Raw genomic sequence first — 26445 nt, 5'->3', positions numbered from 1 at the left:
GAGGAGGACGAGGTGATGGACGCGCAACAGTCAAGAGATAAAGAAGATAATGATACGCACTCTGTTGTCCGTGGTTGGCGTGAGGAAGCAACCTTGAGTGTTATCCCTCCACCAAGCAGCATGGACTTGAACATCATGGAAGCGCCCGACACATGAGCGCCTTCTTGCAGCACTATCTTCAACATGATGCCCATATTCTTAGGGTTAGAAATAGTGCTGACTACTGGGTTGCCAATCTGTTAGATCCACATTACAAGAGTAAATTTAGCCACATGGTTCCCCCTTGGAAATGGATGCGTGCATGCTGGAATATCGAAATATGATTGAAGACAATCTTAAGAGTGGTTTTAACCAGGACAGTAGTGAGGCACACACTGGGCATCCCAGTTGTAGACATCCAACCCCTGGAACGTCAAGGTCTCATCACCCAAACATTAGCAGCAGCGGTGTAAGTGGCATAAGCAATTTCTGTGAGTCATTTAACACATTTTTTTAGACCAGCCCGTGCACCAGCAGAACAGAGTACAAATCTGACAATTTGAGAATGACTGGAAAGGATGGTGCAGGAGTATCTGGAGCTCAATATCAATACCATCAGGGGAGTTTGGAACCCTTTTACATTTTGGTCTTTAAAAATGGTAGTGTGGCTTGAGCTCGCCTGTCACGCCTTAGAGGTATCTTTTTAATCCCCGGCAGCCAGCGTTCTCTCGGAACGTGTCTACAGCACTGCTGGTGGAGTCCTGACGAATAAGCGCATCCAGCTGTTCTCTCAAAGTGCAGACTGCCTAACTTTCAAAAAAATTAACAAGTCATGGATCACCAATGACTTTTGCACCCCAGTGGCAGATTGGGCAGACTCAGTGATGGTGTCATTTTTAGTGTCATGTATTGATCTTGCGTTATTGCAGTCTGCGCCATCTTTGTGGTGTTTTCTGTGCCTGCTGTTGCTACTGCTGCTGATGTTACAAACATTTTTTTGAAATGTGGAGACTCCAAGTTGGGTCTCCATCTTGTGGGTTGCTTGTAGTAGAAGCTGTGTCAGAGGCCTATTATACTGTTTCTACTCTGTGGAATTTGATGCCACTTTAGTGCTGTGTGACAATTATTTTTTGAAATGTGGAGACTCAAAGTTGGGTCTCCATCTGGTGGGTTGCCTGTGGTGGAAAGTGTGTCAGAGGCCTATTATAACATTTCTACTCTGTGGAAATTGATGCTACTTTAATGCTGTGTGACAATAATTTTTTTAAATGTGGAGGCTCCAAGTTCAGTCTCCATCTGGTGGGTTGCCCGTATAAGGAGGCCTCCCAGACAGCCAGGCCTGCACTTACTTTCAGTCAACGACCTGAGTTACTTTCCTTACTTTTTCACTACCAATATTACTGTATGAAACAGATGTTTGTGCCATCCGAGTGTGGCCGGAAAAAAAAAATTGGAGGTGTTGCATGAGGTATGAGGTCTCCCAGCAAAGAAGGCTTACACCGCTTCCTTAACCACCAGGTCCTCATTGAAACTAAAATTCCAATATGTAAATGCTGGGTCAGAGCCTGATACCTCATGCATGGCCCATGGCTGACTGGTGCTGTGCCATTATAGCAGGTTCTACTATGAATCAATTGATCAACTACCTGTGTTACTATTCTAACATTTTTCCATCAATAGTAGTCTATGAAACTGATGTTTGTGCCATCTGAGTGTGACTGGATTAATAAAAAAAAATTTGAGGTGTTGCATGAGGTATGAGGTCTCCCAGCTAAGAAGGCTTACATCGCTCCCTTAACCACCAGGTCCTCATTGAATCTTCAAATCCAAGCTGTAAATGCTGGGCCAGACCCTGATACCTCATGTATGGCCCATGGCTGACTGCTGCTGTGCCATTTGCAAATTTCTACTGTGGGTCAATTAATGCCACGTTTCACGGTGTTTGCCCCAATTTTAGCTGTTTGGAAAGCTTTTTGTCACCCCTTAAGGCGTTGTCTGTGTACCGTATATACTTGTGTATAAGTCGACCCGAGTATAAGACAAGGCACCTAATTTACCTTGACGTTTGGTGGATGGGCTCACAACATTTGGCCAAATCTTGTGCTAAGAATCTCATGTGTTTTTTCATAAATTTCCCAAGCCATTATGCTATTCACATTTCATGTATTGCACATTTCCTTGCTTTAGCACAGTAAAATTGAGTGCAGCCATTATCTATTTGCTATGTAAGACTTTTTGGTTATGCACCAGTTCAGACTAGATGGCTGTTCAGTCAGTTTTCTTATATTTACTATGTACTATTTTTTCTGACTTGAACGCCCCGCCCTTCACCATGCTGTGATTTTAACTACATCCAGACACAGTTGGTTCTGAGCTTCCCATAAAAGCAGGCTTTACCATGTTATTAGCCATAGGTAAGTGTTCACACTAGGCAGTGAGCTCAGTTACCCATCCGTTTTGAGATTACCTTGACGTTTGGTGGATGGGCTCACAACATTTGGCCAAATCTTGTGCTAAGAATCTCATGTGTTTTTTCATAAATTTCCCAAGCCATTATGCTATTCACATTTCATGTATTGCACATTTCCTTGCTTTAGCACAGTAAAATTGAGTGCAGCCATTATCTATTTGCTATGTAAGACTTTTTGGTTATGCACCAGTTCAGACTAGATGGCTGTTCAGTCAGTTTTCTTATATTTACTATGTACTATTTTTTCTGACTTGAACGCCCCGCGCTTCACCATGCTGTGATTTTAACTACATCCAGACACAGTTGGTTCTGAGCTTCCCATAAAAGCAGGCTTTACCATGTTATTAGCCATAGGTAAGTGTTCACACTAGGCAGTGAGCTCAGTTACCCATCCGTTTTGAGATTACCTTGACGTTTGGTGGATGGGCTCACAACATTTGGCCAAATCTTGTGCTAAGAATCTCATGTGTTTTTTTCATAAATTTCCCAAGCCATTATGCTATTCACATTTCATGTATTGCACATTTCCTTGCTTTAGCACAGTAAAATTGAGTGCAGCCATTATCTATTTGCTATGTAAGACTTTTTGGTTATGCACCAGTTCAGACTAGATGGCTGTTCAGTCAGTTTTCTTATATTTACTATGTACTATTTTTTCTGACTTGAACGCCTCGCCCTTCACCATGCTGTGATTTTAGCTACATCCAGACACAGTTGGTTCTGAGCTTCCTATAAAAGCAGGCTTTACCATGTTATTAGCCATAGGTAAGTGTTCACACTAGGCAGTCAGCTCAGTTACCCATCCGTTTTGAGATTACCTTGACGTTTGGTGGATGGGCTCACAACATTTGGCCAAATCTTGTGCTAAGAATCTCATGTGTTTTTTCATAAATTTCCCAAGCCATTATGCTATTCACATTTCATGTATTGCACATTTCCTTGCTTTAGCACAGTAAAATTGAGTGCAGCCATTATCTATTTGCTATGTAAGACTTTTTGGTTATGCACCAGTTCAGACTAGATGGCTGTTCAGTCAGTTTTCTTATATTTACTATGTACTATTTTTTCTGACTTGAACGCTCCACCCTTCACCATGCTGTGATTTTAACTACATCCAGACACAGTTGGTTCTGAGCTTCCTATAAAAGCAGGCTTTACCATGTTATTAGCCATAGGTAAGTGTTCACACTAGGCAGTCAGCTCAGTTACCCATCCATTTTGAGATTACCTTGACATTTGGTGGATGGGCTCACAACATTTGGCCAAATCTTGTGCTAAGAATCTCATGTGTTTTTTCATAAATTTCCCAAGCCATTATGCTATTCACATTTCATGTATTGCACATTTCCTTGCTTTAGCACAGTAAAATTGAGTGCAGCCATTATCTATTTGCTATGTAAGACTTTTTGGTTATGCACCAGTTCAGAATAGATGGCTGTTCAGTCAGTTTTCTTATATTTACTATGTACTATTTTTTCTGACTTGAACGCCCCGCCCTTCACCATGCTGTGATTTTAACTACATCCAGACACAGTTGGTTCTGAGCTTCCTATAAAAGCAGGCTTTACCATGTTATTAGCCATAGGTAAGTGTTCACACTAGGCAGTGAGCTCAGTTACCCATCCGTTTTGAGATTACCTTGACGTTTGGTGGATGGGCTCACAACATTTGGCCAAATCTTGTGCTAAGAATCTCATGTGTTTTTTCATAAATTTCCCAAGCCATTATGCTATTCACATTTCATGTATTGCACATTTCCTTGCTTTAGCACAGTAAAATTGAGTGCAGCCATTATCTATTTGCTATGTAAGGCACCTAATTTTTTCACGAAAAACTGGGAAAACATATTGACTCGAGTACAAGCCGGGTATGCATTGTCCCCTCATCCCTATCCTGGTATGCATGGCTCCCCATCCCTATGCTTGTATGAATGGCTCCTTATCCCCTATCCTTGTATGAATGGCTCCCCATCCCTGTCCTTGTATGCATGGCTCCCCATCCCTGTCCTTGCATGCATGGTTCCCCATCTCTGTCCTTGTATGCATGGTTTCTATAAAAAAAAACACTCTATTTACCTTCCCTGTGGCCCTCGCTCCATCTCGTTCTGTGCCAGCAGCTCTTCCAGCCAAGCGATCACGTGTCCCCGCTCATTAAGGTAATGAATATTCACTCCATGCCTAATTACCTTAATGAGTGGGGGACACGTGATTACTCGGCCGGAAGAGCTGCTGGCACCAGAATGAGATGCAGCAAGGGCGTGCAGGGAAGGTAAGTAGAATGTGTGCTGGAAGCTGGCGGCTACAGGTCTAACTGTGCGTGGTATAAGAGAAATAAGAGAAATGAATATTCACTGCCAGCGCAGTAAATATTCATTTCTCTTTAGCAGCGGGCACAGGCATTAGATGCAACCGCTGGCTCCTGCCTCTGTGACCCACTGCTCCGTCGCCCCCCCTCCCCTGCTGTCTTTCTGGGACAATGACTCGTGCATAAGCCGAGGGGCTCGTTTTCATTAAAAAAAATGTGCTGAAAAACTCGGCTTATACACGAGTATATATGGTATTTGGTTTTGCCTCCCATTGAATCTAATGGGGTTCGGGAATGTTTGTCGAAACGTTCGGCGAACTATTAGGCGAACGGCGGTTCGTTAGGCGAAACCGAACCAAACCTTGAAAGGTTCACTCATCTCTACTCATCAGTGCACTAAATATTCCCCACATTATGTTTCTAAAAAAATGAACTTTCTTCAATTTTTCTCAACATTGTATTACACACTGTTTGCTGATATATGATAAATATGAATCACTTACCTTGGATTGCTCCAGTATATGTGGAAACAAAGTAATTTCAAGAATTGCTACATGGATTAATTTTGGCACTCATAGGGACAAACTCATGGACATGGTACATCAAGGCTGTTTTGCCAACCCATCGGCACCCCACAATCACATTGTAGGGGGGTGATAGGCATTCAGAACAGCGCACTTCCACTGGCAGTACACTGTCAGAGATTGACAGTGACATTAAACAGGTTTACAGCAGTGGATGGTGCTCTGCTCTACAAGTGACTGGCTGAATAACACAGCCATCATCTGTCGAAAATGGGGTGGGCTAAACTCTTGAGCGCACTAATAATAATAATAATAATAATAATAATAATTTTATTTATATAGCGCCAACATATTCCGGAGTGCTTTACAAATTATAGAGGGGATTTGTACAGACAATAGACATTACAGCATAACAAAAATCATAGTTCAAAATAGATACCAAGAGGAGTGAGGGCCCTGCTCGCAAGCTTACAAACTATGAGGAAAAAGGGGGAGACACAGGAGGTGGATGGTAACAATTGCTTTCGTTGTTCGGACCAGCCATAGTGTAAGGATCAGGTGTTCATGTAATGCTGCATGAACCAGTTAACAGCCTAAGTATGTAACAGTACAGACACAGAGGGTTATTAACTGCATAACCTGTATGAGAACATGATGTGAGGAATCTGATTATGGTTTAAGGATTTTTTTTGTTGTTTTTTTTTAATGGGCCACACAGGGATAGTTAGGTTAATGCATTGAGGTGGTAGGCAAGTCTGAACAAATGCGTTTTTAGGGCAAGCTTAAAACTGTGGGGATTGGGGATTACTTGCATTAACCTTGGTAGTGCATTACAAAGAATTGGCGAAGTGCCTGAAAAGTCTTGGAGACAGGAGTGGGAGCTTCTGATTATTGAGGATGTTAACCTCAGGTCATTAGCAGAACGGAGAGCACGGGTAGGGTGGTAGACTGAGACCAGGGAGGAGATGTAGGGTGGTGCTGAGCCATGGAGTGCTTTGTAGATGAGGGTAATAGTTTTGTACTGGATTCTGGAGTTGATGGGTAACCAATGTAATGACTGGCACAGGGTAGGGGCATCAATGTAATGGTTTCAGAGGAATATAATCCTGGCAGTAGCATTCAGGATAGATTGGAGTGGGGAGAGTTTGGTAAGAGGGAGGCCAATTAGTAGAGAATTACAATAGTCCAGATGAGAATGAATGAGTGAAACAGTAAGAGTTTTTGCAGAGTCGAAAGTAAGAAAAGGGCGACTTCTAGAAATGTTTTTGAGATGCAGATAAGAAGAGCGAGCAAGTGATCGGATGTGGGGGGTGAAGGAAAGTTCGGAATCAAGTTTGACCCCAAGGCAGTGGGCATGTTGCTTGGGAGTAATGGTGGAACCACACACGGAGATGGCAATGTCAGGCAAAGGTTAGTAGAGGGAGAGAACGCGAGGAGCTCAGTTTTTGACAAGTTCAGTTTCAGATAGAGGGAGAACATGATGTTAGAGACAGCGGTAAGACAATTACTGGTGTTTTCTAAAAAGGCAGGCATGATATCAGGAGAAGTGTATAATTTGGCGTCATCAGCATAGAGATGGTACAGGAACCCAAATCTATTGATTGTTTGTCCAATAGGGGCAGTATACAAAGAGAAGAGGAGGGGGGCTAGGACTGATCCTTGACGAACCCCAACAGTAAGGGGAAGGTGAGAGGAGGAGGAACCAGCAAAAGATACAGTGAAGGAGCAGTCAGAGAGATAGGAGGAGAACCAGGAGAGAACGGCGGTGTCCTTGAGGCCGATGGAGTGTAGCATAGTGAGGAGGAGCTGATGATTCACAGTATTGAATGCTGCGGAGAGATCCAAGAGAATTAGCATGGAGTAGTGACCATTAGATTTAGCTGTTAGTAGATCATTAGAGACTTTAGTGAGGGCAGTTTCAGTAGAGTGTAAAGAGTGGAATCCAGATTGTAGAGGATCGAGAAGAGAGTTAGCTGAGAGATAGCGGATAAGGCGGGAGTGGACCAGGCGTTCGAGGAGTTTAGAGATGAAGGGAAGATTGGAGACAGGTCTATAATTAGTGGCACAGTTTTGATCAAGGGATGGTTTTTTAAGTAATGGATGTATGATGGCATGCTTAAATGAGGAGGTAAAAATGTTGGAAGAGAGAGAAAGGTTGAATATTTTTGTTAGGTGAGAGGTGACAGCCAGGGAAAGGGACAGGAGGAGATGTGATGGAATGGGGTCACAGGTGCAAGTGGTCTGGCGAGAAGATGCAAGGAGCCTGATTACTTTTTCATCTGTAACTGTTTCAAAGTCAGAGAGTGAACTAGATGCTGTGGGGGAGGGAGGACGGTGCATGGTATGAAGGGATTGGGAGATAATTTCGTGTCGGATGTGGTCAATGTTTTCTTTGAAGTAATTGGCCAGATCGTCAGCTCAGAGATCTGTGGTTGGGGCCTGCACTCTTGGGTTGTGTAGGGAATGGAAAGTGTCAAAGAGACGTTTAGAGTTATTGGACAGTGAGGTGATGAGGGTGTTAAAATATGTTTGTTTGGAGAGATGATTGGCAGAGTTGTATGTTTTAAGCATGAACTTATAATGGATGAAATCTTCGGGTAGATTAGATTTTCTCCACAGACGTTCGGCGCACGTGGAGCACCGCTGCAGGAAACATGTTTGTAGCATGTGCCACGGTTGTCGCCTTCTGTGCTGAGTTGTTCTATGTATAGGTGGTGCAATTTCACCCAGGGCACTTTGCAGGGTTTCATTGTAATGCTTCATTGCAGAATCAGGACATGAGATGGAGGAGAAAGGGGCCAATGAGGACTGCAAGTTCTTCATAAGTTTCTGGGTGTTAATGGCCTGTATGTTTCTATAAGTGTGGAAAGTGGGGGTGACCTGAGCGGGGTGGCAGTTCTTGATAGAGAATGAAAGAAGGTTGTGGTCAGAGAGTGGGAGAGGGGAGTTTGTGAAATCGTCCACTGAGCAAATCCATGAGAAGACCAAGTCGAGGGAGTTTCCGTCTTCATGCGTTGGAGCGTTATTATGCTGCGAGAGGCTGAAAGAGGAGGTTAGAGATAAAAGGTGAGAAGCAGATGGGGAAAGGGGAAAAGCAATGGGGATATTGAAATCACTCATGATGAGGGTGGGGATGTCACAGAAGAGAAAGTGTGGAAGCCAGGTGGCAAAGTGGTCCAGGAACTGATGAGAGGGGCCGGGAGGACGATACACCACCGCCACTCGCATGGAGAAGGGGATGTAGAGTCTGACAGCATGGACTTCAAAGGAAGGAAAAACAAGTGAGGGTACTTGAGGGATAACCTGGAAAGTACATTTGGGTGATAGGAGCAGACCAACGCCTCCACCTGCTCTGTTGTCCGATCTTGGGGTATGAGAAAAGTGTAAACCACCATATGAAAGAGCAGCAGCAGCGGTGGTGTCTGACTGCTGGATCCAGGTTTCAGTAAGAGCCAGGAGGCTAAGAGAATTAGAAAGGAAGAAGTCATGGATGAAAGGGAGTTTATTACACACAGAGCAAGAATTCCAAAGGGCACAATTGAAAGAGGCAGAAGGCATGCAAGGGATATTAATAAGGTTAGAGGGGTTTCTGAGTGTAGCAGTTGGGAGGTTTGACTGGCTATAACATGGGGGGCCGGGGTTGGGAGAGATGTCTCCAGCAACTAGAAGAAGGAGGATAGAAAGAGTGAGCAGATGGTTAAGTGATTTGTGAGAGCGTCACTTGTGTTGGATTGTGGGACTGAATGGATCTGCTGTGTTTAGCAATGTGAACAGAGCGTGAGTGCTATACATAGGAGAGGAAAGGATAGAGGGGCCGATATGGATGTAGCGTAAAGAGTTAATGCTAGGGCGGTGAATGTGAGTGAATGCAGCAGCCAGGATATAGGTGAGACAAATGCATATAGTGAGTATTTGTTGTGTTCCAAATAAACAGGGAATAGAATTAGATTGCCTTATCTGTCTCTTGCCATGTTTTAACTGCCAGTACTTTGAAAAAAGTACTTGGAATAAATGTAGACGAATAATAGTGCACGAATGCACCCCTGCATGAATGCGTCCCCAAACTATGTCTAAATTTATAGGAGGCTAGCTCTTAGATCTTACTTTTTTTTTCTCTCGTTAGTAGTGTTGAGCATTCCGATACCGCAAGTATCGGGTATCGGCCGATACTTGTGGGTATCAGAATTCCGATACCGAGATCCGATACTTTTGTGGTATCGGGTATCGGTATCGAAACAACATTAATGTGTAAAATAAAGAATTAAAATAAAAAATAGGGATATACTCACCTCTCCGACGCAGCCTGCACCTTACCGAGGGAACCGGCAGCCTTCTTTGCTTAAAATGCACGCGTTTACTGCCTTCCGTGACGTCACGGCTTGTGATTGGTCGCGTGCCGCCCATGTGGCCGCGACGCGACCAATCGCAGCAAGCCGTGACGTAATTTTCAGGTCCTGAATGCCTAATTCTAGGCATTCAGGATTTTAAAATTACGTTACGGCTTGTGATTGGTCGCGTCGCGGTTACATGGGCGACGCGACCAATCACAAGCCGTGACGTCACGGGAGGCAGGAAACGCGCGCATTTTAAAATTACGTCACGGCTTGTGATTGGTTGCGTGCCGCCCATGTGACCGCAACGCAACCAATCACAGCAAGCCGTGACGTAATTTCAGGTCCTGAATGCCTAATTCTGCATTCAGGACCTGAAAATTACGTCACGGCTTGCTGTGATTGGTCGCGTCGCGGCCACATGGGCGGCACGCGACCAATCAGAAGCCGTGACGTCACGGAAGGCAGTAAACGCGCACATTTTAAGCAAAGAACGCTGCCGGTTCCCTCGGTGAGGTCCAGGCTGAATCGGAGAGGTGAGTATAGCAATATTTTTTATTTTAATTCTTTATTTTACACATTAATATGGATCCCAGGGCCTGAAGGAGAGTTTCCTCTCCTTCAGACCCTGGGAACCATCAGGGATACCGTCCGATACTTGAGTCCCATTGACTTGTTATGGTATCGGGTATCGGTATCGGATTAGATCCGATACTTTGCCGGTATCGGCCGATACTTTGGACGGTATCGGTCAACACTACTCGTTAGCAATCACACTAACTTGAGACAGCAGGACACAGTAAATGTAGTGAACAGATAAACAAATGTCCAGGCCTACATGGATCATAAACCACTTTGAAAACAGTTATATGACCTTTCTGCATAAGGAACAAGCCGAAGTAAGTTCAATAGCAATATACAAGAATATACCCCCAAAAAAAACTGCTTGCTAAGGCTACGTTCACATTCGCGGCTAGCGCCGCAGCGTCGGGCACCGCAGCGGCGCTGCATGCATCATGCGCCCCTATATTTAACATGGGGGCGCATGGACATGCGGTGCACTTGCTTTTTGCGCCGCATGCGTCCCTGCGGCGCCCGCGTCGGGGCGCAGAGGACGCAGCAAGTTGCATTTTTGCTGCGTCCAAAATCAATGGAAAAAAGGACGCATGCGGCGCAAAAAGCAGCGTTGTGCATGTGTTCACATTTGCGCTGTGCGTTGCGGCGGCGACGCTGCGGCGCACACCGCAAATGTGAACGTAGCCTAAGATGGCTAACAAGTCTAGATAAAAAGACATGCAAGGTAGATCAGTTCAGAGATGGAATGATATGATTACCATTCAGGTTGCTTGCTGACAATGACTCAATACATCTGCTATCGATGCGCCAGGCAAGTATGGTGCTTGTCATTAAGGTGTTAAAGCTTTTACCAATATTCTAGTGTATCATACAGGTTATAATTGGGATTGCATTAGTGAAGGTCTGTTAACTGGGATTTGTTTACTAGAACTAATGGCCCCTTTGGTAAATTTGGGAGCAAGCAGTAGTTTTCTACAAAGTACAAAGCTTTCTTTCCCTGTTTACTGGCTTATCATTGGCTATTATAACACCAAACTTATCAGTTCAACTTCCTACTCTTGGTATTCTATATATTAGAAAGACTGTAAATGTGAATGCATAGTCTTACCTTAGCTATATCATTCATGACGGAGATTTTAAATTCCCAGTCCATGAAGGTGCCATCTGGGTAGGATATTTTATCACTGAGAACATCCTAAGATGGAAAAAAAAATATTTTCATAATGAAAAAAACTGTTTTCAGGAGAAAAAAAGTTTTGCTAAGGAGCTCTGCCACATATCATATCACAATTAATAATAATAATAATAATAATAATTTTATTTATATAGCGCCAACATATTCCACAGCCCTCTACAAATTATAGAGGGGACTTGTACAGACAATAGACATTACAGCATAACAGAAATCACAGTTCAAAATAGATACCAAGAGGAGTGAGGGCCCTGCTCGCAAGCTTACAAACTACACTGTGTTCCAAATTATTATGCAAATTGGATTTAAGTGTCATAAAGATTTAATTGTTTTGTTTTTCAAATAAACTTGTGGATGGTATTGTGTCTCAGGGCTCAATGTATCACTGAAATCAATCTTAAACACATGTGATAATTGGTTTTCCAGGTGATTCTAATTAAAGGAAAACTACTTAAAAATGATGTTCCACATTATTAAGCAGGTCACAGTTTTCAAGTAACATGGGAAAGAAAAAGGATCTCTCTGCTGCTGAAAAGCATCAAATAGTGCAATGCCTTGGTGAAGGGATGAAAACATTAGAAATTTTCCAAAAACATAAGCGTGATCATTGTACTGTTAAGAGATTTGTGGCTGTATCTGAGCACAGATGTGTTTGTGCTGATAAAGGCATAATGAGGAAGATTTCTGCCAGGCAAGTTCATCGGATTAAGAGAGCAGCTGCTAAAAAGCCATTACAAAGCAGCAAACAGATATTTGAAGCTGCTGGTGCCTCTGGAGTCCCTCGAACCTCAAGGTGTAGGCTCCTTCAAAGGCTTGCTGTGGTGCATAAACCTACTATTCGGCCACCCTTAAACGGTGTTCACAAGCAGAAATGGTTGTATTGGGCCCACACATACATGAAGACTAATTTCCAAACAGTCTTGTTTACTGATGAGTGTCGAGCAACCCTGGATGGAGTAGTGGATGGTTGGTGGATGGCTACCATGTCCCACAAGGCTGCAACGTCAGCGAGGAGGTGGAGGAGTCATGTTTTGGGCCAGAATCATGGGGAAACAGCTGGTCAGGCCCTTTAAGGTTCCTGAAGGTGTGAAAATGACCTCTGCAAAGTATATAGAGTTTCTGACTGACAACATTCTTCTATGGTCTAAAAAGCAGAAACATGCCTTCAGGAGCAAAATCATCTCCATGCTGACAATGCCCCATCTTATGCTGCAAAGAATACCTCTGAGTCATTGGCTGCTATGGGCATAAAAGGAGATAAACTCATGGTGTGGCCACCATCTTCCCCTGACCTCAACCCTATAGAGAACCTTTAGAGGATCATCAAGCCAAAGATCTATGAGGGTGGGAGGCATTTCACATCCAAACAGCAGCTCTGGGAGGCTATTCCAACTTCATGCAAAGAAATACAAGCAGAAACTCTCCAAAAATTCACAAGTTCAATGGATGCAAGAATTGTGAAGGTGACATCAAAGAAGGGTCCTATGTTAACATGTAACTTGCCCTGTTGGGATGTTTTGGCGTTAAATAGCTTTTTTGTTCAGTGAATGTGACCTCCTAATGCTGCAAATTCCACAAATGAGCATTTTCAGTTCTTTAAAACATATCAAATGTATAAAAATTCTACTGTGCCTAATAATTTGGAACAGTGCATTTTGAGTTTTTATTCATTTTGGAGATGATACTGTTATCATTGGGAGGTTTCTTCAATAAAATTCGATGTATAATCTAACAGGTGATGACTTTTATTAGACTGACTGTCATTTGCACCGACCATTTAGGAAAATCTGATAAAAATGTAATTTGCATAATAATTTGGAACATAGTGTATGAGGAAGAGGGGAGACACGAGAGGTGGATGGTAACAATTGCTTTAGTTATTTGGACCAGCCATAGTGTAAAGGCCCCGTCACACTTAGCGACGCTGCAGCGATACAGACAACGATGCCGATCACTGCAGCGTCGCTGTTTAGTCGCTGTGTGGTCGCTGGAGAGCTGTCACACAGACCGCTCTCCAGCGACCAACGATGCCGAGGTCCCCGGGTAACCAGGGTAAACATCGGGTTGCTAAGCGCAGGGCCGCGCATAGTAACCCGATGTTTACCCTGGTTACCAGTGTAAAATGTAAAATAACAAACACTACATACTCACCTTCGCGTCCCCCGGCGTCCGCTTCCTGCACTGACTGAGCGCCGGCCCTAACAGCAGAGCGGTGACGTCACCGCTGTGATGTGCTTTCACTTTACGGCCGGCAGTCAGTCAGTGCGGGAAGCAGACGGCAAGGGACCTGACGGACACCGGAATGTGAGTATGTACTGTTTTTTTTTTTTTACTTTTACGATGGTAACCAGGGTAAACATCGGGTTACTAAGCGCGGCCCTGCGCTTAGTAACCCGATGTTTACCCTTGTTACCAGTGAAGACAACGCTGAATCCGTGTCACACACACCGATTCAGCGATGTCAGCGGGACCTCAACAATCAAAAAAAGGTCCAGGCCATTCCGACACGACCAGCGATCTCACAGCAGGTGCCTGGTCGCTGGTACATGTCAAACATAGCGAGATCGCTACTGAGGTCGCTGTTGCGTCACAAAACTTGTGACTCAGCAGCGATCTCGCTAGCGATCTCGCTAAGTGTGACGGGGCCTTAAGGCTTGGGTGTTCATGTAAAGCTGCATGAACCAGTTTACTGCCTAAGTGTGTAACAGTACAGACACAGAGGCTATTAACTGTATAAAGAACATGATGCGAGGAACCTGATTATGGTTTAAGTTTTTTTTTTTGTTTTTTTCTTTAATGGGCCACACAGAGATAGTTAGGTTAATGCGTTGAGGCAATAGGCCAATCTGAGTATTTTTTAGTGCTCGGAAATTTAGTTTTTATTGCCGCAGCTGAATGATTTACATCTGTTAGCCAGTATACGTACATGTGGGGATTCCCTAGCAACCAGGCAACCCCCACATGTACTTATGCTGGCTAACAGATGTAAATCATTCAGCTGCGGCAATTAAAACTAAGTTTCCGAGCATTAAAAAATACTCGGAGGACACCGGAGCATGCTCGGGAAATCTCGAGTAACGAGTATATTTGCTCATCACTAATCACAATCTAAATGCAATGCAATCAATATTGCTTTAATTCAGCATACGGCAAATCTAAGCACTATCACATTAACATTCATATGGCATCACCATTTAATGAACATTAATATTGAAGTGCTGCTTAGCACAGATTTGTAGGTTAAAGGTCTAAATATCCAGCATTTCAAGCACAAATAATACATTGCCAGGCCATTGCGATGACAAGAGCGGTTGTTTCATGATGGATTCAAAAGAAGGCAAAGTATGACTGAAAATCCAAAAATAAAATAGGGAAAATGGTTTTCCAATGAACAAAGTTAATTTTAATAAACATTTTAATCAATAGATCTTTTAATAATAGCGAGTTCTTTATTTGGATATGTTTAATCCCTTCACCATCTTGGGTTTATCCGTTTTTGAGTTTCCAGTTTTTGCTCCTCTTCTTCCCAGCACCATAACTTTGCTATTTTACAGTCAATATGGCCATGCGAGGGCTTGTTTTTTGTGGGACGAGTTGTACTCCTATATAATATATATGAGGTAGAGCCAGTACAAAGGAGGGCAACAAAATAAATAAAGGGGATGCGGGAGCTACAATACCCAGATAGATTAGCAAAATTAGGATTATTTAGTCTAGAAATCTAATAACCATGTATAAGTATATAAGGGGACAATACAAATATCTCTTCGAGGATCTGTTTATACCAAGGAAGGTGACGGTCACAAGGGGGCATTTTCTGCGTCTGGAGGAGAGAAGGTTTTTCCACCAACATAGAAGAGGATTCTTTACTGTTAGGGCAGTGAGAATCTGGAATTGCTTGCCTGAGGAGGTGGTGATGGCGAACTCAGTCGAAGGGTTCAAGAGAGGCCTGGATGTCCTCCTGGAGCGTAACAATATTGTATCTTACAGTTATTAGGTTCCTTAGAAGGACGTAGATCTGGGGATTTATTCTGACAGAATATAGGCTAAGCTGGATGGACAAATGTCTTTTTTCGACCTTACTAACTATGTTATTACATTACTTTTGTAAGACACCATTGGTTTTACCATATATTGTACTGGAAAATGTGAAAAAATTCAAGTTGCGATGAAATTGCAAAAAAAAAGTGCAATTCCATAAATTTTTTTTATTTAACGTATTCACTAAATGCTAAAACTGACCTGCTATTATGATTTTTCAAGTCATTAAGAATTCACAGATACCAACCATGTATAGGTTCTTTTTTATTTAAGTGATTAAAAAAATCCAATGTTTCTAAAAAAGAAATGTAAAATGCCGCCATTTTCTGAGACCCGTAGCGTCTCCATTTTTAATGATCTGGGACTTGGTAATGGCTTATTTTTTGTGCAAACAAGGCCCTCACATGGCCATATTGACAGAAAAATAAAAAAGTTATGGCTCTGGGAAGAAGGGGAGCAAAAAACAGAAACATAAAAATGGAAAATGGCCCGGGGGTGAAGTGGTTAAAGGGAACTTCCAGAAATAAACAAACACTATTAGCCTGCAGATATGGGGTTAATCTGCGGGTTAATGGCTTTATTAACCTGTCAGGTGCCTGCACGTAGCCGAATGCTGCTGGGAGAAAATTTACTTTATTCCCCGCTGCAGGCTTCCGGAGACCAGGGCCGCCATCAGGGCATTACTACCCTTACTACTGTATGGGGCCTGGTGAGCAAAAGCAAATAGGGGGGGCCGAACATGCTGGCAGCCCGCTCCGGGTGGACCCCTCTCTTTGCTAATGGTTACCAGGCCCCAGGGACATTTTGTTCAAAGCTGCCGCACGCCAGATGCATAACAACACTGTGGTGAGTTAAAGATACACCTACAGGGTTGTTAATGTATCTGGCGGACGGAAATGGGCACTGTACCTTTAAGCTGCATCTGGTCCGGTTGCATCATGTCCTGACGTTATGTGACACACTGTGCGCACTTCCTCATTCCAGAGGAGAACTGGGGGCATTGTCAGCGGGCGGGCTGAGGCGGTGAGCAGGGAAAAGTGAGGAGACTGCGTCCAGTGAGAAGAGGCTTCAGGTGGCTGCATCTGCCAGCATGTGGCTAATTCAGGTCTCTCCTCACCCTTGTCTGGCAGTTGTGCAACTCTGTGCTCTTTTGCGTTTTTTTTTTTTCTGGTTTCCACTTTATGCCAGCAGAAATGTCACTTCAGTCCTGACACCTATACAGGAACAGCAAGGAGCAAATAATGGGAATAATAATATAAGGGAGAGTGTGGAGTCTCTGCTGTAATAATAGGTGGGAGATGAGGGATGGAGCAGCTGCCGGGGAGTTATTGATGAAGAAGAGGTAATGGACCCCAAAATATAAAACACAAGAAAGTGTATCCTTGTTTTACTTTGTTCTAAACATAAGAGAAAGGTAATGTTGTATCTCCATATATCCAATCACTACTGAGTGATTATATCAGTGATAATGTCACACAATATTGTATCTCACACCCGACACTACAGAACTCGTTCCCTAAATTCATGTTATAGAATGAGGGTGATTGTTCGCTTCTCTGGTTGTTCATTATATTTATACATGAAATTAAAGCTTTGCTCTGATCAAATAATCGCAGTACTGGATCAGACATTTGGCGCAGGGAGCAGATTCTTAGAATATTGCAGATGTTAACTTGTACTTAGAACAGAGAAGAGCAGAGATCTCAGATAAGTTTGTGGCTCTAATTGCCGCATTTACCGCAAATAAATCCTCAAATTCGATGAAATATTCTGCATTGTTGTTGATTCCATAATTCTTTGTATTGTATCTGCAGATAATGTGCGACATTTATTGGATGATTATCTGATTGTGAATTCATATTAATCTGTGATATTACAGGTCAGGGCGCGGATCCCCAACGCTCAGTGTAGGGAGCACAGCAGGGGATGAATTCTTGTGCTTCCTTCTGTTGGAAACAATGTGCTTCTAGTTGGATGTTTTGATGTCCCCGAGGTCATCCATCCTTATGTTTATAGCCTTTTCACTAGGCACTGCTCCTAATAGCGAGTTTCCTACTCCACACTGATGAGGGGCAAATACCCAGAAACAGCTGTCTGTGGATGGATACCATGTTTTGGCATAGGTGGTTTTCCTTTATTGGATGCTGCCCTTCCCGTGGTTGTTCCTTCCCGGTGAAAGACCTGGCTATTCATTGCTTGCATTGAGAAACACGTGATGGTGTCTCCACGGCTTTTCTACATGCATTTGCATATTTCCCATAAGGGATGGGGGCAGTGTTCTGGATCACTGCGTTGAGAAACACGTGATGGTGTCTCTGTGGTGTTGGATGTTTTAATCTCCCCGAGGTCACTCATCCTTATGTTAATAATCAGGAGCCATGATTGCCCCACACCCCCAATAACCGATCACGTGATGCCCCCAAACTCCTCACAGTCCTCCCTGATTATACTGTCTCCCCGAGCTCTCAGATAGCCCTCCGTTATAAGGACTTATAACAAAAACAAATACAAATTTTATATGATGGAATGATATGTGAGGGAGCGCCAGTGCTGTAGTCGTGGCTTAGGTTAAAGGCCTTTGCACACCCTAGCCTCCCATCACATGCAAAGTACGTACGTCTATGATGGTACTTGCCTCTCTGTTACCCGCACTCTTCGGGTCTCTTCTGAGCTTCTGCAGACCCCCTTTGCACAATTGCACACAAATTCAGACACAGTCTTGCTTTAACTTCAAACACAAAATTTACTTGCTTCTGTTAGCAGCACATCCTTCTCAGTTACATCTACAGCATTGGGTTCTGTACAGTCCACATTCTGCACTTTCCCTGCTTCTCCTCTTCCGGCCTTCAGTATGTGCCCGGGTCATACCGCATCTTGTGGTAACACAGCGTCCACCCTGTCCAAACTCACTGTCGAACAAAGTCCAGCTCACCATGGTCGACATCCTTGGAGGCTCGGAGCACGGAGCCGCTGTGTCAGGGCGTAGCAAATCAAAGAAGAAATGAGGAATCCAGCTCAACGAAGTAGTGAAAAAAACTTCTTTCTTTATTCACTTGAAGATATATTCAGTGGAGGATAAAACATCAGCGATTACAAAAGATAAAATGCGATATCAACGCGTTTCTAGTGACCAAGCACCCTTAATCATGATATCTAGTGTGTGGCTTGTCTTGCATTTTTATACTAATCGGATCTTAGTATAAAAATGCAAGACAAGCCACACACTAGATATCATGATTAAGGGTGCTTGGTCACCAGAAACGCGTTGATATCGCATTTTATCTTTTGTAATCGCTGATGTTTTATCCTCCACTGAATATATCTTCAAGTGAATAAAGAAAGAAGTTTTTTTCACTACTTCGTTGAGCTGGATTCCTCATTTCTTCCCAAACTCACTGTGCCTGAGCATTCCCTCAGAGGTTTCATCCCGGATCTGAGGGCATCAGATTATGCCACATTATGGAGCCGCTTGCATCCTCGTACTGTCCTGGCCCTGCTTACAGCCTTTATTCCAACACTGCTGTAAGCCCGCTGCTCAGCTATACTGCTGGCCCTGTGGGCACTGGATGGCTGGGTCCTGTACCTTAACATTGTACCTTCCCAGCTGCCTGGACACCTTGGCCCCTACTGACTCTCTAGGAAACTGTTCCTACCTAACCCCAGCTAGCTCCTCCTATGGTTAACTATTTACACCACTTGTTATTATACGTGTCATGGGCCCCATCTAGTGGGCCGAACAGGGTACTACGCTTTCCCTATTCTCATCATTATGCATTAGCAAAACAGATAAGTACATACACAGTTTTGCATGAAGGTAACATTTACATGGAGGGAGGGAATATCACACGGTCCCGGTATACCCCTTACATTCCCCCTCCCTTTAACAATGGTCGCCCCTGACCATTTCTGCATCATCACTTTTATTTTTGCAAGATATACTCCGCACAGGGAGAAACACATTAAAAAGAGGTAGAACAATTATATTGGCTCAATGTGAGCCGAGTCTGTACAACGTTGCAGGAGAATCCTTTCTCTCCAAAGGGATGCCTGATACACAGTCCTCTAGGCAGCACCCTGACAGTTCCATATTCTGGTCTTGTTCACTGGTAATTAACATATAAACAATTAGGTGGCCCTTCCAGTGGGCAAACAGTCATAGGGAGTAAAAGTACGTCCCCCTCCCTTTGAGGGTAACACTGGCTTTGAATGCTACATGCACTGCCTGTCCTGGGAACAGTCTGTTGCTGCAGTTGCACATAGTTCATGGCACAGTTCCTGGGCATATTCCTGCTTTCCAGGAGAAATGGCGCAATGGGCGCAACTAAACAACACTATGCAAAAAAACTTCAGGTTCACTTCTGGCCATCCGGCCACTGTTATGATCTGGTGGCCTAAGAGCAGCATGAGACATACTCTGGAGAAGGTGGTACCTGTACTGACCGCAGACCCTGAACCTAACACCGCAACTAGAAGTAGCCGTGGAATGTACCTAGCGCTCCCTGGACATCTCGACACAGCCGGAGGACTAATTACCCCTAAAGATAGAAAAGGGAAAACTATCTTGCCTCAGAGAAAATTCCTAAAGGATAGGCAGCCCCTCACAAATATTGACTGTGAGAGGAGAGGGAAAAAACATACACAGACTGAAATCAGAATTTAGCAAAGGAGGCCACTTCTAGCTAAATAGAAAGGATAGGACAGAGTACTATGTGGTCAGTATTAAAACACTAGAAAATATCCACCACAGAAAATACAAAAACTCCACAGCTAACTAAAGATATGGAGGGTATATCTGCATCTCCAGAGATACCAGCTTGGCTAAACAAATCCTTATACAGACCAAGCTGGACAAGAGAAAAAAAACATGGAAAAGAACTGAACAATAAGGCCACAGCATGTGGACAGCAAAAAATCAAGGCCAGAACTTATCTTTGTTGAAAAGAACTGCAAAGCAGGAGAGACCAGGCAGAGATGTGAATCCTCCAGGAACAATGGACAACTGGCACTGACTAAAGGGTGAAGCAAGACTAAATAGCCCAGTCAGATTTGCAAAAAGTGAACACACCTGACAAATGCTGCGACTCAGAGACAGCAGCGTTACCACTTACAACCAAAATAAATCAATTAAAAAAAAATCAAACCTACACATATTTGGTATCGCCACGTTCAGAATCGCCCTATCTATCAATAAAAAAAAGCATTAACCTGATCGCTAAACGGCGTAACGAGAAAAAAAATCGAAACGCCAGAATTGTTTTTTTGGTCGCCGAGACATTGCATTAAAATGCAATAACGGGCGATCAAAAGAACGTATCTGCACCGAATTGGAATCATTAAAAACGCCAGCTCGGCACGCAAAAAATAAGCCCTCAACCGACCCCAGATCATGAAAAATGGCGCAATTTTTTTTTTTTTTTAGCAAAGTTTGGAAATTTTTTTCACCACTTAGATAAAAAATAACCTAGTCATGTTATGTGTCTATGAACTCATAGTGACCTGGAGAATCATAATGGCAGGTCAGGTTTAGCATTTAGTGAACCTAGCAAAAAAGCCAAGCAAAAAACAAGCGTGGGATTGCACTTTTTTTGCAATTTCACCGCACTTGGAATTTTTTTTCTGTTTTCTAGTACATGACATGGTAAAACCAATGATGTCGTTCAAAAGTACAACTCGTCCCGCAAAAAATAAGCCCTCACATGGCCAAATTGACGCAAAAATAAAAAAGTTATGGCTCTGGGAAGGAGGGGAGTGAAAAATGAACACGGAAAAACGAAAAATCCCAAGGTCATGAAGGGGTTAAAACGTTGATCTCTTCTTGTTTTGTGGCATCCCCGCTCCGCAAGGCTGCGGCATCCTGCTGACTATGCCAAATGTGAGGGAGCACCAGGGCTGTAGTTGTGGCTTAGGTTAGAGGCCTTTGTGCACCCTGGCCTCCCGTCACATGCAAAGTACATACTTCTATGAGGGTACTTGCCTCTCTGTTACCCGCACTTTTCGGGTCTCTTCTGAGCTGCTGCAGACCCCCTTCTCACGATTGCACACAAATTGAGACACAGTCTTGCTTTAACTTCAAACACAAAACTTTAGTTGCTTCTGTTCGCAGCACATCCTTCTCAGTTACAACTACAGCACTGGGTACTGTACAGTCCACATTCTCCACTTTCCCTGCTTCTCCTCTTACGGCCTTCAGCACATGCCCGGGTCATACCGCATCTTGCGGTAATGCAGCGTCCTCCCTATCCGAACTCACTGTGCCTGGGGGTTCTCTCAGCTATTTCCCAATGGATCTGAGGGCATCAGCCCATGCGATAAGTTGCCACATTATGGAGCCCCAAAAAAAGCAACCTTCTAAAATATAACTTTTATTAATATAATTGATATATCAACTAAGGGTGACAGTAGTAGCACTCACATATATCCACAAAACGTCAAATGACAAATATTAATTAACAAAAAAAGGGAGAGGAGGGGACTAATTTCACCCTAGTAGGCCCTAACAAAAGGCCCTACCTGTCTGCGGAGTTTGGCACCCTAGTTATTGACGATATGGCACCCCTGCTCAACGTCGATTGTCCCTAGAGTATGGTCCCGGTATATCCTTACAGATACAATATATATAATAGGAGTCTGATAATAAGCAAGAAATGAGGAGGGAGGAGACAGGTGGGTCTGGGACCGTATATACTTATATTTACAGTACAAACCAAAAGTTTGGACACACCTTCTCATTTAAAGATTTTTCTGTATTTTCATGACTATGAAAATTGTACATTCACACTGAAGGAATCAAAACTATGAATTAACACTTGTGGAATTATATACTTAACAAAAAAGTGTGAAACAACTGAAATTATGTCTTATATTCTAGGTTCTTCAAAGTAGCCACCTTTTGCTTTGATGACTGCTTTGCACACTCTTGGCATTCTCTTGATGAGTTTCAAGAGGTAGTCACCGGAAATGGTTTTCACTTCAGGGCAGTGAAAGAAACACAACACAGCCATAGTTTTTTGGTTTTGCTTTTAAGACATAAAATGTACGGCAAAAGTTACTGGCAACATGCTTGTCCAGGTCAGTACAATTACAAGGATATCAAACATGTATATATTTCTTTATTGTTTTAGCGACTGAAAACAAGTTTTGGTTTTATATGTCGCCATTTTTATTTTATTCATTCTTGCAGTGTGAGAGCTTGTTTTTTTGAGTGCCGAACTGCATTGTTACTATGCTAATGGGCTTATAATATTTTCTTTTTATAGCATTTTTGACAAAGAGGTGCATAGACCAGAAAACATCAATTTTGGCTTTTCATTTTTATTTTTTTTATTTATGGTGTTTACCTTTTAGATGACATATTTAATGTTTTTACATTTTACATTACTATACATTTTTGGAATTTTAGGGGTGTGGACTATCTGAATATGCTGATATTTAAATTTATTTAGCTTTCAATACTGTATAGAAAGGGTGCTTAATTGAAGTTTTGTTCTGTTTGTATATATATTTTATGCATATATACACTGCTCAAAAAAATAAAGGGAATCCCACATCCTAGATATCACTGAATGAAATATTCCAGTTGTAAATCTTTATTCATTACATAGTGGAATGCGTTGAGAACAGTAAAACCTAAAAATGATCAATGTAAATCACAAGTAATATCCCATGGAGGTCTGGAGTTGGAATGATGCTCAAAATCAAAGTGGAAAATCAAATTTCAGGCTGATCCAACTTCAGTGGAAATGGTTCAAGACAAAGAAATGATGCTCAGCAGTGTGTGGCCTCCACGTGCCTGTATGACCTCCCTACAATGCCTGGGCATGCTCCTGATGAGGCGGCGGATGGTCTCCTGAGGGATCTCCTCCCAGACCCGGACTAAAGCATCTGCCAATGTTGTGAATTCTGCTCTTGGGCTCCCTCCGGTGGTTGTAAGTGGTAGCGCTGCTGTCTCTGAATCACAGCATTTATCAGGTGTGTTCACTTTTTGCAAATCTGACTGGGCTATTTAGTCTTGCTTCACCCTTTAGACAGTGCCAGTTGTCCATTGTTCCTGGAGGATTCACATCTCTGCCTGGTCTCTCCTGCTTTGCAGTTCTTTTCAACAAAGATAAATTCTGGCCTTGATTTTTTTGCTGTCCACATGCTGTGGCCTTATTGTTCAGTTCTTTTCCATGTTTTTTGTCTTGTCCAGCTTGGTCTGTATAAGGATTTGTTTAGCCAAGCTGGTATCTCTGGAGATGCAGATATACCCTCCATATCTTTAGTTAGCTGTGGAGTTTTTGTATTTTCTGTGGTGGATATTTTCTAGTGTTTTAATACTGACTGCATAGTACTCTGTCCTATCCTTTCTATTTAGCTAGAAGTGGCCTCCTTTGCTAAATTCTGATTTCACTCTGTGTATGTTTTTTCCCTCTCCTCTCACAGTCAATATTTGTGGGGGGCTGCCTATCCATTGGGAATTTTCTCTGAGGCAAGATAGTTTTCCCTTTTCTATCTTTAGGGGTAATTAGTCCTCCGGCTGTGTCGAGATGTCCAGGGAGTGCTAGGTACATTCCACGGCTACTTCTAGTTGCGGTGTTAAGTTTAGGGTCTGCGGTCAGTACAGGTACCACCTTCTCAGAGTACGTCTCATGCTGCTCTTAGGCCACCAGATCATAACAGTACAACTGGCCAACAATGAGTTAACTGCATCTCAGAAGAAGGGAAGGAAAGTGCTGAGCCATTTTTTTTTCGGTAGTCTGTTGTGTTTTTTTTCTTCCCTCTTTATCTCTGGGTGGCTCAGGAGTTCGGCGCTTGGGTTATTGTATGACGAACCTAATTCAGTGGATCATGCTGAGAAGACCTTGTTGGCCCTGTCTCAGGGTCAAGAAGTGGCAGAATCATATTGCCAGAAGTTTAGAAAATGGTCTGTACTGACTAAATGGAATGAGGATGCCTTGGTGGCAATCTTCAGAAAGGGTCTGTAACAACTCTGCTGGCATCACGGCATGGCCTCACATCTCTCACACTATCTTACCCACTGCTCCAGGCCATGATGTGGTTTCTGTTTTATGCCAGCTCCATGTTCTGTGTCTCTGCTCTCTGCATGCTTTGTGGCTTTGTGTATAGGGGGGCGGCGCCTGAACTCTCTGGTTCTTACAGCAGTCAGGTGCATCTGTCTGGTCTGTTCCTGACCAATTACCAAGAGGCCTCCAGTATATAGTGCAGCTCCACCCAGTGTTCTGGGCCTGTGCAATGTGTTAGGTCAGTTAGTGTTTAGCTTCTGAGTTTGCCAGGCCTTGCTGTGAGTTACTCCCTCTCTGGAGGCTTTTCTCTGTATTTTTGCCTTGGTCTTGTTGTCTGCCCTCCAGGAGGCAGAATATCCTGGTCCCTGTGTCTTTGTCCTTGTGTCTTGTTCCATTACCTTGTCTGTACTTAGTCTTATCTCTGTCTCCTTGTCTGTGGCTTCCTTCCCTGCTGTGTCTTTCCTTGTGTTCTCAGTCTGCTTACACTCTGCACTCTTGCAGCTCTGCCTGCTCTGTACCTTTGTGGCTTTTACCTCTGATCCGCACTCCTGCAGTTCTGCTCCGTTCATCTCTGCTCCGCTCCCATTGCTGTAAGAATCTCTTTCTGCAGCTCCTCTCCACATTCCTTGCGGTTCTGCTCCGTTCATCTCTGCTCTGCTCCCGTTGCTGTAAGAATCTCTTTCTGCAGCTCCTCTCCGCATTCCTTGCGGTTCTGCTCCATTCATCTCTGCTCCGCTCCCGTTGCTGTAAGAATCTCTTTCTGCAGCTCCTCTCCGCATTCCTTGCGGTTCTGCTCTGTTCATCTCTGCTCCGCTCCCGTTGCTGTAAGAATCTCTTGCTGCAGCTCTTCTCCACATTCCTTGTGGTTCTGCTCTGCTTTGTTTTTATTGCTGCGCTATCTCTTGCTGCTCTACCTTTCCTATCCGCAGCCTTGCGGTTCTCTTCCTGTGTGAACAGGTCTCAACCTGTTCCTTCATTCTCCCTTCCTTCTGGTTTATTTCCATACCTACATCTTCTGTGTGAACAGGTCCTACCTGTTCCTTCATATTTCATATCCGTTCCCGCACCACCTGTGTGAACAGGTCCCTACCTGTTCCTCCTAACTACATATCTGTACCTGCACCTCTAGTGTGAACAGGTCCCTACCTGTTCCTTTTTACACCACATCAACCAGTCCTGTGTTCTCTGCCGTGCCTGCCAATCCAGTGTTCCTGCCAATCCCGTGTTCCTGCCAGTCCTACCATTCCCGCCGTCCTAGCCAGTCCTGTGTTTCCTGCCATCCTATGCAGTCCTGTGTTTCCTGCCGTCCTAGCCAGTCCTGTGTTTCCTGCCGTCCCTGCCAGTCCTGTGTTCCTGCCAGCCCTGTGTTCTCTGCTGTGTCTCTGCCAGCCCTGTTCTCTGCCATGTATCTGCCAGCCCTGTGATCTCTGCTGTGTCTCTGCCAGCCCTGTCTCAGCCGTGCCAGCCTACTAGTCTGAGTTTCAGCCATGCTCTTCTGCCAGTCCTGCCTGATGCCTGCATCAATCCTGGTATTCCTGTCTCCCAAGTGGGATCAGCAGCCACAGCCAGACACCGCCCAGGAGTGGCACCTGGCAGCTGCCTGCTGCACAAGCCTGACCTCACCATCAGGGGCTCCAGTGAAAACCCAGGCAGCTGTCATAGTCACGCCCCTTCCAGGGTAGTCTGGTTTGTGGCTCAGTGGGGCCACAAACCCCCCGAGCTCATGCCTACCAGTCAGGGCGTGAGCGTGACAGGGTCTTTCTGAATCCGTTAAAGATGTTATGGTGGGGTTCCCCACGCCTGCTGATCTGAGTGATTCTATGTCTCTGGCCATTCAGATTCATTGGCGCATGCGCGAGCGCAGAGTTGTGCACACTATGGCATTGTCTTCCGAGCGGAGTCCTGAGCCTATGCAGTGTGATAGGATTGTGTCTAGAGCTGAACGACAAGGATTCAGACGTCAGAATAGGTTGTGTTTTTACTGCGGCGATTCTGCTCATGTTATTTCTGATTGCCCTAAGCGTAC

The 26445-nt window shown here is 43.9% G+C and overlaps 1 protein-coding gene across 3 annotated transcripts in view; it reads right to left on the bottom strand.

The window, feature by feature from the left end:
* GUCY2C (guanylate cyclase 2C) overlaps positions 1 to 26445 on the bottom strand; it is a 1047636-nt gene that overhangs the window by 372619 nt on the left and 648572 nt on the right. For all 3 annotated transcript variants that reach the window (XM_077277787.1, XM_077277788.1, XM_077277789.1), the window contains exon 16: positions 11293 to 11379. In XM_077277787.1, coding sequence (XP_077133902.1) covers positions 11293 to 11379 — 87 coding nt within the window. The remainder of the gene's footprint in view (positions 1 to 11292; positions 11380 to 26445) is intronic.

Source organism: Ranitomeya variabilis, chromosome 8, assembly GCF_051348905.1.
Source record: "Ranitomeya variabilis isolate aRanVar5 chromosome 8, aRanVar5.hap1, whole genome shotgun sequence".
Lineage (NCBI taxonomy): Eukaryota > Metazoa > Chordata > Amphibia > Anura > Dendrobatidae > Ranitomeya > Ranitomeya variabilis.
Note: the sequence above shows the minus strand (reverse complement) of the source record. Positions and strands in the feature narration are given on the sequence as shown.